This window comes from Eublepharis macularius, chromosome 8 (assembly GCF_028583425.1).
Source record: "Eublepharis macularius isolate TG4126 chromosome 8, MPM_Emac_v1.0, whole genome shotgun sequence".
NCBI classification, from domain to species: Eukaryota; Metazoa; Chordata; class Lepidosauria; order Squamata; family Eublepharidae; genus Eublepharis; species Eublepharis macularius.
Genome location: NC_072797.1, coordinates 38,933,673 through 38,952,343, shown reverse-complemented (window position 1 = coordinate 38,952,343; position 18,671 = coordinate 38,933,673). Strand labels below are relative to the sequence as shown.

The 18,671-nt window shown below is 47.3% G+C and overlaps 1 protein-coding gene across 1 annotated transcript in view; it reads left to right on the top strand.

Moving 5' to 3' along the window:
• The window catches only part of JMY (junction mediating and regulatory protein, p53 cofactor), a 72,798-nt gene that overhangs the window by 36,565 nt on the left and 17,562 nt on the right, over nt 1–18,671 (top strand). Inside the window, exons 4-5 of the mRNA XM_054986701.1 lie at nt 2,974–3,143; nt 17,517–17,682. Of these exons, the coding sequence (XP_054842676.1) occupies nt 2,974–3,143; nt 17,517–17,682 (336 nt within the window). The remainder of the gene's footprint in view (nt 1–2,973; nt 3,144–17,516; nt 17,683–18,671) is intronic.

Here is an 18,671-nt window from a genome sequence, read left to right as displayed (position 1 = left end):
CTGACCAACCACAATAAAAGTTAAAATAAAATCCAGGAGTCCTTCTTGAAATGAAGCAAAACAGATGGTTTTTATTTACCCAGTGGATGAGCCCTTTTTCTTACACAGAAGTAGACGGTCTCCTTGTGTGTAAAGGCTCAACCCCTTACAATAGAGGCGTCAAACAATTAATACTTTCAGATAATCATAACATGCTCCTGAGCGTAGGAAAAAAGTGCAAGGCATATAAGTGATATATAAAAGTAATATATAAAATCCTTTTCTTCAAATCTATATCCATCATTACCTTGGATGAACTTCCATGCCCACCCCCTGCAGTGGTTCCTAAGACCCTTCTAGTTACAGATTCTTCAAAAGGCAGTTGTCCTCTGGGCTCTCAACTACCCCCTACAGCATGGCACTCCAGCCTAGCAAAGGGCAAGGAATGCATGAAATAATAGTCCAGGTGTACACAGATGTGAGCCTGACAGGTTGGGGAGCGACTTGTCAGGGGAGCATCACCTAAAAGAAATGGAACAATGCAGAGCAGAAAGTGAACATCAGCCTTCTTGAGATCAGAAGAATAAGGCTGGTACTAATAAGTTTTCAGGATGTGATACTGATCAACCACATTCTAATCCGAATGGACAGCTCATACAAATAAACAGAGCAGGTGAGCCAGTTTGGTGTAGTGGTTAAGAGCATGGGACTGTAATCTGGAGAGCCGGGTTTGATTCCCCACTCCTCCACTTGATCCCAGCTGGGTGACCTTGGGCTAGTTGCAGCTCTCTGGAGCTCTCTCAGCCCCACCCACCTCACAGGGTGTTTGTTGTGAGGATAATAACAAACTTTGTAAACCACTCTGAGTGGGTGTTAAGTTGTCCTGAAGGGCTGTATATAAATTGAATGTTGTTATTATTATTATTACAGAGAGATGGTTTGAATCATGTCCTGGGCAGAAAGGAATACCAACTTTTATGTCATCAAACAAATGACCTGGTGTCCCCCTCGCCTCAGGGCCTCCTCTAAGCCTTTCCACCCATCCTTCTAATTAAAAAAAATGCTGAGGAAGCTGAATGAGGAAAGAGTGACTCTGATCTGCTTAGCTCTTAACTGGCCATGCAGACTGTGGTTTTCAACCATAGTAAGGTTATCAGTAGAAGAATGCTAGCAGATTCCAGTCTGCCTGGACCTGCTTCAGCAGGGACCACTGTGGCATCCAGACTCAGCATGGAAATTAAACATGAAAATTAAAAGGGAACCATTACTAGGCCTAGGCTGTTCTACAAAGATAACAAATACCATGCTAGCCTCTAGAAGAACTGCCACTTCCAGAATTTATAACTCCTCTTGGAAGGTGCATGTGAGATAGTGCTAATGAAAATATCTAGAGCCGTTTGTCTCAATCTCATGCCAAATTCTAGAGGTTTTTACAAGATAGCATAGACCAAAAATTGAAGGCTTAATACACTGTGCAGACCGGTGGCAGTTTTATCTACAGTCATCCCACAAATTGATGGATGTTCAGGTTTGAGACACTCATGCATTGTCCAGTTCCTTAAAGCAGTAGCCCAGGCTAACCCTCTGGTTGCGCATAGGTTTCCCTCATGGAGGCTATATGTGGTCCTCTTGGCCCTTACATAACCACTGTTCATACATCTGAGAGAAGTTCCACTGAAATAGGTAAAAGTGACGGTTCTGTTTCTAATAGTTGTTACATTGGTGAGAAGGGTGCTGGAATTGGGTGCTCTTTCTACCAGGAAAGGCACGTGCGTATTTCAGAAGAACAAAGTGGTCCTCCTAAGAATGGATTCCACAGACAGCCCAGAAGTCAATACGTATTCCCGCTGCTCACAGGAGATTTCACTGTCTTCATTCTGTGCAAATCCATCTTACCCAAGAGAAAAAGAGTGGCATATACTAGACCTACCTAGAGCACTGAGGGTTTGTATCAGATGTACAGCAGCAATCCATAAAGCGAATTCCCTCTTCATTTTGGTAAGTCCACCAAACAAAGGTCAGAAAATGTACAGATCAGCAATAAATAAGACTCTGAGATAGTGCATTTCACATTTATCATGCTTGCAAGATTCAGGTATCACCTGAGGTTATAGCCCATTACATTTGCAGTTCTGCGACCAATACAGCTCTTGACGCTGAAGCTCTTGTTGAAGAGATGTGTAAGGCAGCCACATGGTCATCTGTATAAATCTTTGTTAGACACTACAAAGTGAAAACCCTTACCTCAGCTGACACAGTCTTTAGAAGAAGGGTACAACAACAAGTGGTCAAAAGCTTCATTGATTCCCACCCATCATGAGATGTGGCTACTTCTGGATCCCTCATGTCAAGATGCCCTTCCCTTCAGAGTGAGAAAGGAACATAGGCACTTATTGTGAGAGTTCCTTCTGCTCTGAGAAAGGAAGGGCATCTTGTCCCACCTTGAATTAAGGGAGAGATGGCCATTTTTTTCTGATTTTCTAAGTTACTGTTTGCATGTTTCCTATCCTAATATGATCTTTCCAACGTTTGAATAGTTAACATAGTCTTTTTAGTATAGATACTGCTCAGTTACTGAACTGTGGAAATGAGTGACTCTGCCCAGAAGACACAAAGTCTGGAAGAATTTTAGTCCTGCCTCCTTGACTGACAGATAAGAATCACCTATGTCCCTTCCTCATTGTAATGCAAACATTCCTTTCTGTAACATTTTTGTGTGAACAGTATTTTATAGTCATCAAAACCAAACTCTGTCATGGGGCACTATCCATCCCAGTTCATACCCAAAAAAAAATTAAGTTGGGAAGCGAGATTACCCCAGAAGTTTGTGTTTTGTTCTGTGATTGGAAATGCATTCCACAGGCCTTTGTCTACTTCAAATTTGCTGTTTGACCAAGTAAATATGCATGAGACTGGTATGAATTTAGCTTTATAACAGAACATCAAATAATTCCAGAGTCAAGATGGTAATTTTGCTATTTCTTTTTTTAACAGCTGTTTATGACCGAATGCGAGCAGACCAAAAAAAGTTTGGCAAGGCTGCATGGGCAGCAGCAGTGGAGCGGATGGAGAAACTTCAGTATGCAGTTTCTAAGGAGACTCTGCAACTGATGAGAGCAAAAGAAATCAGCCTGGAACAGAAAAAACATGCATTGAAGGAAGAGGTAGTTCGTTACAGTAGTTTAGTTTTTTAAATGAAACTTCAAAGTAAAACAATACCAAATGTACAAATGCCAAATGGACGTAGTTTTGCTCATTGTCACAGCATGCTTTGAAAGCCTAGTGATAAATTGGCAAAAATTGCCTTTTGGAGAGGCGGATAAACATTTTAAATACATTTAATTTTTATGCTGGTGTCTTCAAATGCTACATAGCTTCTACTGGCAGTTCTTTCTTCATCAACTTGCTATTAAAATTGAACAGCATCATAGTGTGAATATTTTATTCAAGCTTTTCTCACTTGCATGGTTATCCTTGTGTAGAAAAATGGTCCACCCAAACTTGAAGTGCACCATGTATGAATGGAGATCATAAAGGTTTCCACAAGTTTTTAAAAATTTGCACGATTCAGTCCTGTCTACACTATAGACTGAAATAGGTTAATAGTAATGCCTTCTCCTCATGGAATCTTAGGAAGAAAGGAGAATCCACAGCACCCCTGCCAATCTAACAGCTTTTAGGATGCTTGGGAGGAAATCATGATAGTTAAACAGATATAAAAACTGTACACACTTTTGGTTGTCACTTTAGTACTGGAAATGGGAGCTCATTTTTGAGCAGCAAAATGGCTTTGAAAGAAGTGCTCTTCTCCACCTGGGCAGTTACTTCAGTTCTTTAGAATTTGATGGTGTGAATTCATTAGTTGAAATTCGGGTAAGAAAATGATGCAAAGTAGTGCCTGTATACAATCATTGCATTCTGTTTGTTGACAGAGCTGTGTAATAGACATTCGCTGTGCTAGTGACTTAGGAGACTCGTAACATCACTGCGAGTCCTTTTGCTTATGTAAAGTTATGATAACATTGTTTTGAAACTTTAATAATATTGTACTTGCACGGGTAGTCTTTATTTGCTATAGTATGGATAAATACCAAGTATTTGCTGTTTCTTTCAGAACATCGTTTTTTAAAGGAATTACCTAAAGCGATCTCTTTGCTCCAAAGCTGGTTCATTACAAAATCTGACTTCAGTTTCTCTTTTAAATGATTCTCATTGTCTGATTAGTTTGAAGGGCATTTGTCACAGAAAATGTTCATTCATGTTGGCACCTCAAAGACTAACAAACTTTATCCCAGCACAGTCTTCTTTAAGTAGGAGTTCAGTTTATCCGTTGGCTTTGAAGTGAACTCTGATTCATGAATCCTTCTGCTGGAACAAATTATGTTGGTCTTTAAAGAGTCACTGGACTTCTCTTGTAGTGTGCTGTTGCAGAGTAACATGGTTTCCCATCTGGAATTACCATTCATGCTGGAATTTATTAAAAAGCATACTTGGTTGCAAACCCTAGTCCTGAAAATATGTTCAGTACTTATTGCAATCTTGGTGCATTTGTCATAATATGTATGCAGCAAATTAGAGCATGAGTTTAAAGATATCTGCATACTATTGTATCTTAAATCAATACTTAGTATTCTTAATCTGTCAGTTTCCTGTACTTAAATATACCTTATCATTGCAGGATCTTCATCCCCCCACCTTCTTACTGAATAACTGTGATTTAGATACTTAGGGTTAAAATCTGGACCACCTTTCAGTATATCCTTTTCAACCACATTAACTATTGCTCATAACAAGTGTATCAAAATTATGGAACTTTTGCTCCTCCTCCTGCCTAGCTTGCATTATTTCTTACCAGTCACTTACGGATCACCTGTCCTGCCATGCCAGGCAGGATGAATGTGAAAGCCTGATGCAAGTAGTGTATTTACTTTGCTTGATTCTAGAGACATTAAAAGATTTTTCTTTATAGCAGAACCATTTTCCCTTTGAAGCACTTGTGCTCAAATGTTTGAAAGATGGGTATTTAAAATGGGAAAGCAACAGTGAAAAGCTTTCTTGGAAGCAAACCAAACCTTGTTTTGTAGCTCGGCAGCAAAGTGTTGTCATTTCCTAACAATCAGGAATACTAAATCATTGGGCTCTCTTTGTAGTTTTCTAAATAAATAAAAGCTTGAATATATAGAATGCTGTCTGTAGACATTCTTTTTATGGGAAAAGGTACTTTGGGGAGTCTCGGTCGCTGCTGTTTGCTGTTGCAATTGGTTGCAGCTTTAGAACCTTTGTTTAGAAATTAGCTTTCTTATTTGTCGCAACTGTTTCCATATGTAGTTGCTTAGATTTGCTTCATGTACTTTCATTGTCATTTAAGTCTTTGTGGTATCATCAGAGTGCTGTTTATTTAAAACATTTGTATGCGTTCTTTCTACCCCAAAGTGGCAATCAACAAATATTAATACATTTGAAACTCAAACACAGAAGACAACTGGCAATCCCAAACATTAACTTCGTTGTCAGCAGCCCAGGCCTCAAAACGCTTCCATTTAGCTGCGTATGACCTGCGAGTGGTGTCCCTACGGGCATTCAGCAAAATTTCAGCTACCCTGTCAGACATCCCCTCCGTCCCCGAATGTGCCAAGCAGTGAGGTTGAGTTTGGGTAGGTCGTGATACCAAACCCCTTTGTCGGACAGAAGGTCCGGGTTCAGTGCGAACCGATAATATGACCCCTGCGAAAGCTGCATGACATGTTGGAACCATGCTTGTCTGGGCCAGAAGGGCGCCACTAGAATTAAGTGCGGCCCATCCCTCTGGATTTTGCTGACGACCCGAGACAGCAGTGGGAACGGAGGGAAGGCATAAAACAGGTGCCCTGTCCAGCGTATCTGGAACGCGTCCCCCAGGGAGCGGTGACCTAGCCCTCCCCTGGAACAGAATTGCGGGGCCTTCTTGTTGGCCTCTGCCGCAAAGAGGTCTACGTATGGGAACCCCCAGTCCAAAAAGATGTCGTTCAGGTAATTGTCTGCTATGGTCCATTCGTAGTTGTCGAATCGCATCCGACTCAACTTGTCCGCGACGACATTGGTGGTGCCAGGAATATGGACCGCCTGAATGAACACGCCTCTGTCCATGGCCCAGTTCCAGATCCGAACGGCCTCGTCGCAGAGGGCCTTGGATGTAGTGCCCCCTTGTTTGTTCAGGTAGAACATCGTGGTGCAATTGTCTGTGAGCACCTGAACCGCTTTCTGCTGCAGCGTGTCTGCGAACGCGATAAGGGCATAACGGACCGCTTTCAATTCTAGCAGGTTAATATGATCTTTCCTTTCCTGCTCCGACCAAACCCCATGTGCCCTCAGGGCACCACACTGGGCTCCCCATCCTATCGTGGAGGCGTCAGTCGAGATTGTGATCTCGGTTTGGATGGACCCAAAGGCAATACCCCCAAGAAGGTTAGCCTCATCAAGCCACCAACGTAAGGCCCGGATAATCCCTCTGGGGATGGAATATCGTTTATTCTGTGACTCGTGTTCAAAATCGTGAACCGATAGGAACCACAGCTGGAGAGGTCGCATGTGCAACCGGGCCATAGGGGTGACAGCTGTAGAAGAGGCCATGAGGCCCAGTAGCCTTTGGATAGCCGTTACGGATTGGAACCTGCACTTAGAAAAAAGGTTCACCATCCTGCCAATCTTTAAAGCACGCTCCCTGGGCAGAAAACCTCTGTTTACGCCACCGTCCAGTTCCATACCGATAAACAGTATCCGTCTGGACGGGGTAAGGTTAGACTTTTGTAAGTTAACCAAAAGTCCTAATCTGGAGCAGGTGAGCATCACAGTATGAATCTGGGCCAGGAGTGCATTAGCAGAGGGTGCTGCTAGGAGCCAATCGTCAAGATAGGGGTAGATGGTACAACCCCATTCCCTCAAATAAGCCACTACCACAGCCATACATTTAGAAAAAACTCGTGGGGCTGTTGAGAGGCCAAAGGGAAGTACCTGGTAATGGTAGGCCCTATTGTTACACAGGAACCTAAGGTATTTCCGATGATCAGGATGGATGGCAATATGGAAATATGCATCCTTGAGGTCCAGGACAGCGAACCACATGTCCTCAGGCATTAACTGGAGGACTGTGTTCAAGGTAAGCATCCTGAACCGCTTGACGAGAACGAATTTATTCAGTTCCCGGAGGTCTAAGATGGGTCGCACACCTCCATCCTTTTTGTCTACCAGGAACATCCTGGAGTAAAAACCTAAGAGGGGGTCCTGAGGGAGCACCTCCTTCACAGCCCCCTTCTCCAATAGCGCTATAACCTCAGCCTGTAAGTTATCAGAAGAGGATTGTAACGAGTGGTCAGGAAGAGACAACACTGGGTAAACATCAAACTGAATTTTATATCCAACATTAACGATTCTAAGAACCCAACTATCGGAAGTAATTTCCGCCCATGCAGAGGCAAACTGAACCAATCTGTTCCCAAACACGACAGACTGTTCGAATTCTAGTCAGAACTGCTTTGGCTGCGTTGCTGACTCTTTGGCATCGTGGGCTTGTGGACCGCGACGAGGGCAGTAGTTAGGCCTCCGGCATTGGTAGGAACTTGCAGGCGGCTGGAATTGCCTGTAGGACCCATAGCGCGGATACGGCTGGTACTGCTGCTGCCGTCCCCGATAGCCCTGTGAAGGGCGATACTGGACACGATTCTCGGTGGATGGTCTGGTCGGGAGAATGCCGTAAGAACGGGCTGTCATCCGATCTTTGCGCTTCTGCGACAGGTAATCATCCGTCTTGGCAGAAAACAGGGATTGACCCTCAAAGGGCAGATTCTCAACTTTATTATGTGTCTCGACCGGCAACGCAGTTGTGCGGAGCCACGAATGTCTGCGGAGGACGACGGAGGATGCTAACGCCCTCGCAGAGGTATTAACCATGTCACGGCCCGCATTTATTTGTTGCCGAGACAGCCGCAGGGCCTCATCGAGGATCACCTTTGCCAATACTCTCTGGTCTGCCAGGAGTTTTTCCATGAAGGCCGCCATGCGGTTCCACAGGAATATCTGGTACACCCCCATGATGGCTGAATAGTTAGAGATTTTCAGCGTCAGGGCAGCAGAGGAGTATAATTTCTTGCCCAAGGAATCCAGCTTCCTGCTCTCCTTGTCAATGGGCACCGTATAAGACCCCTGGCGTGGGCGGGTCTGCATTTCCTCTGTAATGAGGGAAGAAGGAGGCGGATGTGCAAAGAGGTATGCACAAACATCATCCCGCGTCTTGTACAGGGCCTCCAGCTTGCGGGATGTCGGGTACACAGAGGCCGGCTTCTCACAGATGTCATGAATGATCTCCACCAAGCCTTCGGTGAAGGGGAAAGCAATAGTTGGAGGGTTCCCAGACTGGACATATTGTAGAATTTTATCCTTTGGCTTAGGATCCACAGCCGATGTCGAGAGAACGGGCCATTCTGACCATCTGCTCAGAATAGAGCCGGTAGTCCTCAGAGGGTGACACACAACCAGTCCCAATGATGATGTCATCCGGTGACGGGTCAGATGGAGGGCTGGGACTCGGGCACTGATAAGGCTCTGCGCGTTGGTAAGGTGAGACGCGCCTGGGAGAACCATAGTGGGAGAACTCACTCCGAGTGTCACCCCAATACTCCCTGCCCAACGATGGAGAGCTGGCATACAGGGAGCCCTCTCTGTCATAGCCACTCCGAGGAAGGTGATAAGGTCGGTCCTCCATATAGGCACCGGCATGCCACGTCTGGGCAACCCGAGGTGGAGCGTCAGGCAGGTCACCATCGTCATCAGTGGAGTGGAGCAACGGAGGTGACAGGTGCGGTGACGGGGTCGAGGGCTTCTCCCAGCGGACCTCATCCATTTGGACCGACGTCGACTGCCTGTGCTTCGATTTTTAATTCGACTTCTTTTCGCCCTTGGCGGCCGAAATCGGATCGGAGCTTCGGTTCTGGTCAATCGGAGCCGGCGACATGGGCAACGGATCCGAAACCTCCGGATCCGATCGAGAGCCCGTCTTCGGAACAAGGCCGGTGCGAGCCGATTCAGTGGGCTTCGGAGCCGACAACCTCGGAGTCGGACTCGGATCCGACGGCTTGGGAACCGACCCAGCTGGGATGTTCGGATCCGATGAAGTCCTCGGCACCTTCGGAGTCGGTGTGGCGGTCGGTTCCGACCTCGACGGGGACCTGGAACGATGCCGCTTCTGAGTCGGATCCGACTTCGGAGTTGAGTGCTTGCGACCCGACGCGGAACTCGCAGCCTCCTTCGGATCCGGAGTCAGGTGCTGGGCTTGTCGGCGATCCGGCGAGCGGGAACACGAGGTGGTAGTGGTGCTCCGGACAGATCCCATCTCTGGGGGGGTGTCAGCCGTCCCACCAGCTGGTGGCGGCCCCCCCGGGGTACCCGGGGCCCCCAAAGCCCGCATCGCCCGTCTCCACAGCAGGGCGTTCAGCCTATTCGCCCTCTCAGCCCTAGCCTTCGGAGTGAACCGTTGGCAATGCTCATATTTCCCGACGATGTGCCCCTAGCCCAGGCACTCGAGGCAAACGGAGTGACCGTCCGTTCACTGTCCGTCTTCTGTGCAGCCCCACATGGGACTGCGCCTGTGCAGGCCTGCCGACCGGATTTTTCTTTCTAGCAAACGTCCACTAGGGGGCGCACGTCCGACCCAATGCGCATGCGCGGCCGTTTCCCACCCGAGCGACATTGGGCGATGTCGCCCCCTTTCCCCTCAGTTTCTTCTTTGCCGCCGACCGGTAAAGATCTAGCTGTCCGCCTGTGAGGAAACTTTTCCTGTGAGGATCCTGTGAAGATCGAAGATGTCTGAGAAGTCGCTGTTCAAGCGCTGCTCCAACTGCTCCACTAAGATGACGAGGACGGACGGTCACTCTGTTTGCCTCGAGTGTCTGGGCGAGGGGCACATCATCGGGAAGTGTGAGCACTGCCAACGGTTCACCCCGAAGGCCAGGGCTGAGAGGGCTAATAGGCTGAACGCCTTGCTGTGGAGACGGGCTATGCGGGTTTCGGGGGCTCCCGTTACCCCGGAGGGGCCGCCACCGGCTGGTGGGACGGGTGACACCCCCCCTGAGATGGGATCTCAAAAGGCCGCGTCCGCTTCGCGTTCCCGCTCCCCGGATCGCCGCCAAGCCCGGCAGTTAACCCCAGATCCGAAGGGGGCTGCAAGTTCCGCGTCGGGTCGCAAGCCCTTGGCGCCAACGTCGGATCCGACTTGGAAACGTCACCGTTCCAGGTCCCCGTCGAGGTCGGAACCGACCTTCACGCCGGCTCCGAAGGTGCCGAGAACGTCATCGGAACCGAACATCCCGGCTGGGTCGGTTCCCAAGCCGTCGGATCCGCCATCGGCTCCGAAACCATCGGTTCCGAAGCCTGCTGAGTCGGCGCGCACCGGCCTCGCTCCAAAGACGGGCGCTCGGTCGGATCCGAAGATGTCGGATTCGATTGGCAGGGACCGAAGCTCGGATCCGGTTTCGGCCGACAAGGGTGGCAAGAAGTCCAAGAAGAAGTCGAAGCACAGTCAATCGGCTTCGGTCCAAACAGATGAGGTCCTATGGGAGAGGCCTTTGACTCCGTCGCCGCACCTGTCGCCTCCGCTGCATCACTCGTCTGATGATGATGGTGACCTGCCCGACGCGCCACCTCCGGCCCAGCAGTGGCATGCGGGTGATTATGCGGACCGTGAGGACCGGCGTTACCACCTCCCGCGGGCTGCATTTGACAGAGAGGGTTCCCTGTATGCCAGTTCGCCATCATTTGGCAGGGAGTATTGGGGTGACACTCGAAGTGAGTTCTCCCACTATGGTTCTCCCAGACACGGTTCACCTTACCATCCTGCTGAACCCTACCAGGGCCCGAGTCCCAGTCCTCCATCTGACCCGTCTCCGGATGACATCATCATTGGGACCAGTCGTGTGTCGCCATCTGAGGACTACCGACTGTACTCTGAACAGATGGTCAGGATGGCCCGTTCTCTCGACATCGAGATATTGGCCGTAGATCCTAAGCCAAAGGACAAAATTCTTCAATATGTCCAGTCCGGGAACCCTCCAACTATTGCCTTCCCATTCACTGAAGGCTTGGTGGAGATCATCCACGACATCTGTGAAAAGCCGGCCTCTGTGTACCCGACGTCCCGCAAGCTGGAGGCCCTGTACAAGACACGGGATGATGTTTGTGCATACCTCTTTGCACATCCGCCTCCCTCTTCCCTCATTACGGAGGAAATGCAGACCTGCCAACGCCAGGGGTCCTATGCGGTGCCCATTGACAAGGAGAGCAGGAAGTTGGATTCTTTGGGCAAGAAGCTATACTCTTCTGCTGCCCTGACGCTGAAAATCTCCAACTATTCAGCCATCATGGGGGCGTATCAAATATTCCTTTGGAACCGCATGGCGGCCTTCATGGAAAAACTCCCAGCAGACCAGAGAGTGTTGGCGAAGGTGATCCTCGATGAGGCCCTGAGTCTCGGCAACAAATAAATGCGGGCCGTGACACGGTTGACACCTCTGCGAGAGCATTGGCATCTTCCGTCGTCCTGCGCCGACACTCGTGGCTCCGCACAACTGCGTTGCCGGTGGAGACACGCAATAAGGTGGAGAACCTGCCGTTTGAGGGGCAATCCCTGTTTTCTACCAAAACAGATGACTACCTGTCGCAGAAGCGCAAAGATCGTATTACAGCCCGCTCCTATGGCATTCTCCCGACCAGGCCATCCACCGAGAATCGTGGCCAGTATCGCCCTGCCCAGGGTTATCGTGGACGACAGCACCGGTACCAGCCGTATCCACGCTATGGTTCCTACCGGCCATTCCAACCACCAAGTTCTTACCAGCGCCGGAGGCCTACCTACCGCCCTCGTCGCGGTCCGCAAGCCCACGATGCCAAAGAGTCAGCAACGCAGCCAAAGCAGTTCTGACTAGAGCTCGAACAGTCTGTCGTGTTTGGGAACAGATTGGCTCAGTTTGCCTCTGCATGGGCGGAGATTACGTCCGATAGTTGGGTTCTTAAAATCGTTACAGTTGGATATAAAATTCAGTTTGATGTTTACCCAGTGTTGTCTCTTCCTGACCACTCGTTACAATCCTCTTCTGATAGCTTACAGGCTGAGGTTATAGCGCTATTGGAGAAGGGGGCTGTGAAGGAGGTGCTCCCTCAGGACCCCCTCTTAGGTTTTTACTCCAGGATGTTCCTGGTAGACAAAAAGGATGGAGGTGTGCGACCCATCTTAGACCTCCGGGAACTGAATAAATTCGTTCTCGTCAAGCGGTTCAGGATGCTTACCTTGAACACAGTCCTCCAGTTAATGCCTGAGGACATGTGGTTCGCTGTCCTGGACCTTAAGGATGCATATTTCCATATTGCCATCCATCCTGATCATCGGAAATACCTTAGGTTCCTGTGTAACAATAGGGCCTACCATTACCAGGTACTTCCCTTTGGCCTCTCAACAGCCCCACGAGTTTTTTCTAAATGTATGGCTGTGGTAGTGGCTTATTTGAGGGAACGGGGTTGTACCATCTACCCCTATCTTGACGATTGGCTCCTAGCAGCACCCTCTGCTAATGCACTCCTGGCCCAGATTCATACTGTGATGCTCACCTGCTCCAGATTAGGACTTTTGGTTAACTTACAAAAGTCTAACCTTACCCCGTCCAGACGGATACTGTTTATCGGTATGGAACTGGACGGTGGCGTAAACAGAGGTTTTCTGCCCAGGGAGCGTGCTTTAAAGATTGGCAGGATGGTGAACCTTTTTTCTAAGTGCAGGTTCCAATCCGTAACAGCTATCCAGAGGCTACTGGGCCTCATGGCCTCTTCTACAGCTGTCACCCCTATGGCCCGGTTGCACATGCGACCTCTCCAGCTGTGGTTCCTATCGGTTCATGATTTTGAACACGAGTCCCAGAACAAACGATATTCCATCCCCAGAGGGATTATCCGGGCCTTACGATGGTGGCTTGGGGGTGTTGCTTTTGGGTCCATCCAAACCGAGATCACGATCTCGACTGATGCCTCCACGGTAGGATGGGGAGCCCAGTGTGGTGCCCTGAGGGCACATGGGGTTTGGTCGGAGCAGGAAAGGAAAGATCATATTAACCTGCTAGAATTGAGAGCGGTCCGTTATGCCCTTATCGCTTTCGCAGACACGCTGCAGCAGAAGGCAGTTCAGGTGCTCACAGACAATTGCACCACGATGTTCTACCTGAACAAGCAGGGGGGAACTACATCCAAGGCCCTCTGCGACGAGGCCGTTCGGATCTGGAACTGGGCCATGGACAGAGGCGTGTTCATTCAGGCGGTCCATATTCCTGGCACCACCAATGTCATCACGGACACGCTGAGTCGGATGCGATTCGACAGCTACGAATGGACCGTAGCAGACAATTACCTGAACTCCATCTTTTCGGACTGGGGGTTTCCAGACGTAGACCTCTTTGCGTCAGAGACCAACAAGAAGGCCCCACGATTCTGTTCCAGGGGAGGGCTAGGTCACCGCTCCCTGGGGGACGCGTTCCAGATACGCTGGACAGGGCACCTGTTTTATGCCTTCCCTCCGTTCCCACTGCTGTCTCGGGTCGTCAGCAAAATCCAGAGGGATGGGCCGCACTTAATTCTAGTGGCACCCTTCTGGCCCAGACAAGCATGGTTCCAACATGTCATGCAGCTTTCGCAGGGGTCATATTATCGGTTCGCACTGAACCCGGACCTTCTGTCCGACAAAGGGGTTTGGTATCACGACCTACCCAAACTCAACCTCACTGCTTGGCACATTCGGGGACGGAGGGGATGTCTGACAGGGTAGCTGAAATTTTGCTGAATGCCCGTAGGGACACCACTCGCAGGTCATACGCAGCTAAATGGAAGCGTTTTGAGGCCTGGGCTGCTGACACCGAAGTTAATGTTTGGGATTGCCAGTTGTCTTCTGTGTTTGAGTTCCTCCTGTCCCTAAAGGATGGGGGACTCTCTAATTCTTCTATTAAAGTCTATTTGGCTGCCATTTCAGCCTTCCACCCTAAAATAGATGGGAAGACAGTGTTCTCCCACAGTTTGTCGAAGTCTTTTTTGAAAGGGTTGTATAATATGTTTCCACAAGTCAAGGAAATTGTTCCCCAATGGTCACTGCAGGTAGTGCTGACGGGACTTATGAAATCACCCTTCGAACCACTGGCTACCTGTGATTTAAAATGGTTATCCTGTAAAGTGGCCTTCCTGATTGCCATTACATCTGCCCGCAGGGTTAGCGAGCTTGCTGCCCTGAGGTGGGATTCTCCTTTTTTGAAGGTCCATCAAAATAAGGTGGTTCTCAGGCCGGACCTTCGTTTTAGGCCCAAGGTGTCTACTCAATTTCACACCTCGCAGGACATTGTCTTGCCTGTCTTTTTCCCTGACCCTTCCAGTAGCTCTGAAAGGGCCTTACATTCCTTGGATGTGAGAAGGGCTATTTTATTTTACCTCCAGCGTACGTCACAGTTTAGGAGTGCCAAACAACTGTTTGTGTGCTATTATGGGCCCAGGAAGGGAAAGGCTGCTACAGCCCAGTCGATTTCTCGCTGGGTTACTCAGACTGTTAGGGCCTGCTACTCGCATGCTCAGTTACCTTGCCCCTTGGAACTAAAAGCTCATTCCACCAGGGCACAGGCTGCTTCGGCGGCCTTCCTTAGGGGCGTGCCCTTGCAAGTCATCTGCAGGGCTGCAACGTGGTCGTCTTCTGACACGTTCGCTAAACATTACGCACTAGATGTGTGGGAAAGGAAAGAGGCTGCTGTTGGTAATGCTGTGCTTCAGTCTCTTTTTCGGTGAGAACACATGCCCGCCTCCTGGGTAAGTGGCTTGTGAGTCTCCCATGTGGGGCTGCACAGAAGACGGACAGTGAAAACAGAGTTGCGCTTACCGTAACTACTGTTCATTGACGTCTTCTGTGCAGACACACAACCCTCCCTCCTACCCCGCTGTGTTCTTCCAGATAATGTGAAGGCATTCGGCGGCAAAGGAGAAACTGAGGGGAAAGGGGGCGACGTCGCCCAATGTCGCTCGGGCGGGAAACGGCCGCGCATGCGCATTGGGTCGGACGTGCGCCCCCTAGTGGACGTTTGCTAGAAAGAAAAATCCGGTCGGCAGGCCTGCGCAGGCGCAGTCCCATGTGTGTCTGCACAGAAGACGTCAATGAACAGTAGTTACGGTAAGCGCAACTCTGTTTTCTCGTCATCTTCGTCGAGCATTTAGAGCAACGTTTAAAAAGCGACTTCTCCGACATCTCTCACAACTTCAAAAAAAGGTTCCTCACAAAGTTTCCTCACAAGCGGACAGCTAGGTCTTTACCGGTCGGCGGCAAAGAAGAAACTGAGGGGAAAGGGGGCGACGTCGCCCAATGTCGCTCGGGCGGGAAACGGCCGCGCATGCGCATTGGGTCGGACGTGCGCCCCCTAGTGGACGTTTGCTAGAAAGAAAAATCCGGTCGGCAGGCCTGCGCAGGCGCAGTCCCATGTGGGGCTGCACAGAAGACGGACAGTGAACATTATTGTTACCTGACTGCTAGATTGTAGTGGGAGAGGACCATTTGAACCTGTCTCACTGGGATGTTCCTTTCATGCAAAGCCTTTCATATACTCCCCACAGTGAGGAAAAAAGAAGGACATTTTACATAGGAGGGAGAGAGCAGTTCTCAGAATTACCTTTCCTGTATCAGTTCATCCCTAATAAATATGGTTCTAGCAAGCAAGTTCATTACTGCAGAGACAGGAGTCTGTTTGATTTTCATATGTTAGTAAATTTTCTGTTGCTCTATTAAGTTAATTATTATTACTGTCATATTGCAGATTGGAAAGGAGTGGGAGGAATTTTCCTTTACCAAATCTGAGTGGTTAGTGGCCTGCTTAAGATATTTTGTAGATTCATGATTATGGCAAGTTTTAAACATAGCCTAGGACTTTCTTGCACCCCCTTAGCTGCTATTGTACACCAGCTTTCATCTGTTTGATAGAGAAGAGACTGTTATACTGCAGCTCAAGTTATATTTCTCAGTCTTCTGTATCTGTGTACTGTCTTCAGAGATGGATCTTTCTACTGATAAAGTTGATTATCTTGAATGAAATTTTTAGCGTCTTAATGTCATCCCCATCAGTTCCATGGGTGTTTGTTTTCTCGTGTACTTTCTTTTGATTTAGTTATGTTTAAGTATGAAGTATGATTTCCCCCCCTCTAAATCTGGGCTAGTAAAGAGTAGTACAAAATGCTTGACCACAAGTACCTAAGAGATCATTTGGGAGGGCTTAAATTTGGGGGGGGGGGAATCTAGGCAGGATTGACAGTGAAATCTGTTCACTGAGAATTGAATCCTTGTGTGAGAGAAATCTTGGGTGTTCCATCAGGATTGTCTCTGGCAAGCGAAACTATAAAGGCATGTGGGTGGAGTGGCCATGTTTTCTTTTTTCTCTATGTGCCTGGTGAAGGGCACATGGTTGCAGGAAGGGATTCAAATCTGTATCTCTGTAGCTTCCTTGTGTGTGTTTATTCCAGGTTGCCCTCTACTTATGCATTGGCTATCCTTACTGTTTGTCGGGGGGTCTTTTTGCTGTGCTGCAAATGAAACTGAAAATCTAGTTTCTTATGGTGCTGTGTTCTCTATAAAAATCCAGTAATGTCTTGTCCTGTGAGTGAGACTCTACTGTATGTTTAATTAGAAAAAGTCCTATGTAGCAAAGGTCTTCCTTCTCTGAAAATGCTGCTTTAAATTTTGTTACTTTCCTCTTTTGTTGCATAGCATAACTGTGAGAACTTTCGGGCTTTTATGTTTAATTTCTGTTCACTGTCCATGTCCATCAGTTCTTTTCCCAAGGGAATGGAGAGACTTTAATTACTGCATTCTCCTGCATAGCCAAGTGGTTGTTCATTAATTTTCTTTACATTTCATTATTGTAATTTCATACTTACAGGATTTCTATCTTTAAAAAGGAAAGGAAGGTAATGAACAGCTGCTTTTGCTGCAGAGAAAAGCAGTAAACAAAAGTATTAAGGGAACAAGAAGTGATCAAGGATCTGTTCAAGAATGTTGTGACTCTGGAGAGTGAACAAGAAATAATGAATTAGATTGAGAAAAAGAAGCTGCTTTTAAAAGGAAGGAAAATTAAAGGACAGAAGCCTCAACAGCTCTTTATCAGTCCACATGTGGACAACTGGCACTGCAGTTGCATTTAAAGTGAAGAAAAACCTCCACAATTCAGATCTTTCAAAAGGTGGGGAAACAACAAAAAATTCTGGAATATAATGGATTGATGTATATTCCAGATTAAACATCTAGTGGGTTGTGCTGAATTTGATTTTGAGCAAGTCTTGCATGGAGGTTTATTTTTCTTTCTGTGGTGGGGAAAATTCAGCACTGATTGATGCATATGGAACCGTGGTGTTTCATATACAAGATATCATACCCACATATGATATCTTGAAAAGTTTACCACTTTTTATATGTTCTGGTGGTAACCATCACTGTTCTTTCTGACCCTGTTCAGATGCAGAGTTTACAAGGTGGCACAGAAGCTATTGCCCATTTAGACCAACTAGAAGCTGATTATTATGACCTGCAACTTCAGTTATATGAAGTGCAGTTTGAAATCTTGAAGTGTGAAGAACTGCTGCTGACTGCTCAACTTGAAAGTATCAAAAGACTTATTTCAGGTAAAATATATTCATTTACACCTATTTTTAACACATTGTACAACATTACTCTGGGTTTGCATATTCCTCACTCCAGCAATAGCGCTCGTCTTAGTCATTTCAGTGCTTTCATCTGGGGCAGTAAAGATTACCAAAACTTGAGACATGGTGGATGAGGTGAATTGAATTCTAAGAAAAATTATTATTATGTATTATGGTTATATTCCTACAACTTCCTTTACAGTTCAAATTATTTGGTTACTATAAAAAATTCCAGATGTAATTCATTCCCAACAGCCAAATATACAGGAAGGTTTTAAAGGTATTCCCTGGATTAAAAGAAATTGTTTTTGTGTTTCTGGAGCAATAGAGACCATCTCACACATGCTATTATATTGTCCTTTGTTTACTGGAGCTAGGCATGATATATTGGGACCTCTTGTCAACTCTGATGTTCAGAGCTCTAGTAATTATATTATTTGAAACTCTTGTTTTCAAATTATGTAGGCTGGGTGGAAACTGTTGCTAGATTTCTGCATGTTTCTAAACGATCTTTGTATTTATTGTTTTTTTGATTTGTTCCATTTCTGTTTTATCTATAATCCCATCAACCTACTGTTGAAGGGATTCAAAGTGAAATAAAGTAAAATAAAATTTAACTTATGATTTTTCACTCTAAGAATCTAATTTGTCTTGTTATGTGGGTGGGAAGTAATTCCTCTAAGATTGATTTCAGCCACTAGGGGCATGTACCAAAAAAATTTGGGACCGGGTTTTAGGGCTATAAAAAAAAATCATTATCTCCGAAATATGGATCAGATTCTCTGTCTGGTTAGAGAGTCCTGAATTTATCCAGCCATTATTATCTATGGGGAAAACTATCTGGGGAGTAGGGTATGGGAGGGTAACTTTTCAAGCAAACTCCACCAAATTTGCAGGGAGGCTACTTCTTCCTGTCCACTGAAGGCTCCCATAAGTTTCAGGAAGATTTGGCTCTAGAGTCCAGTTCT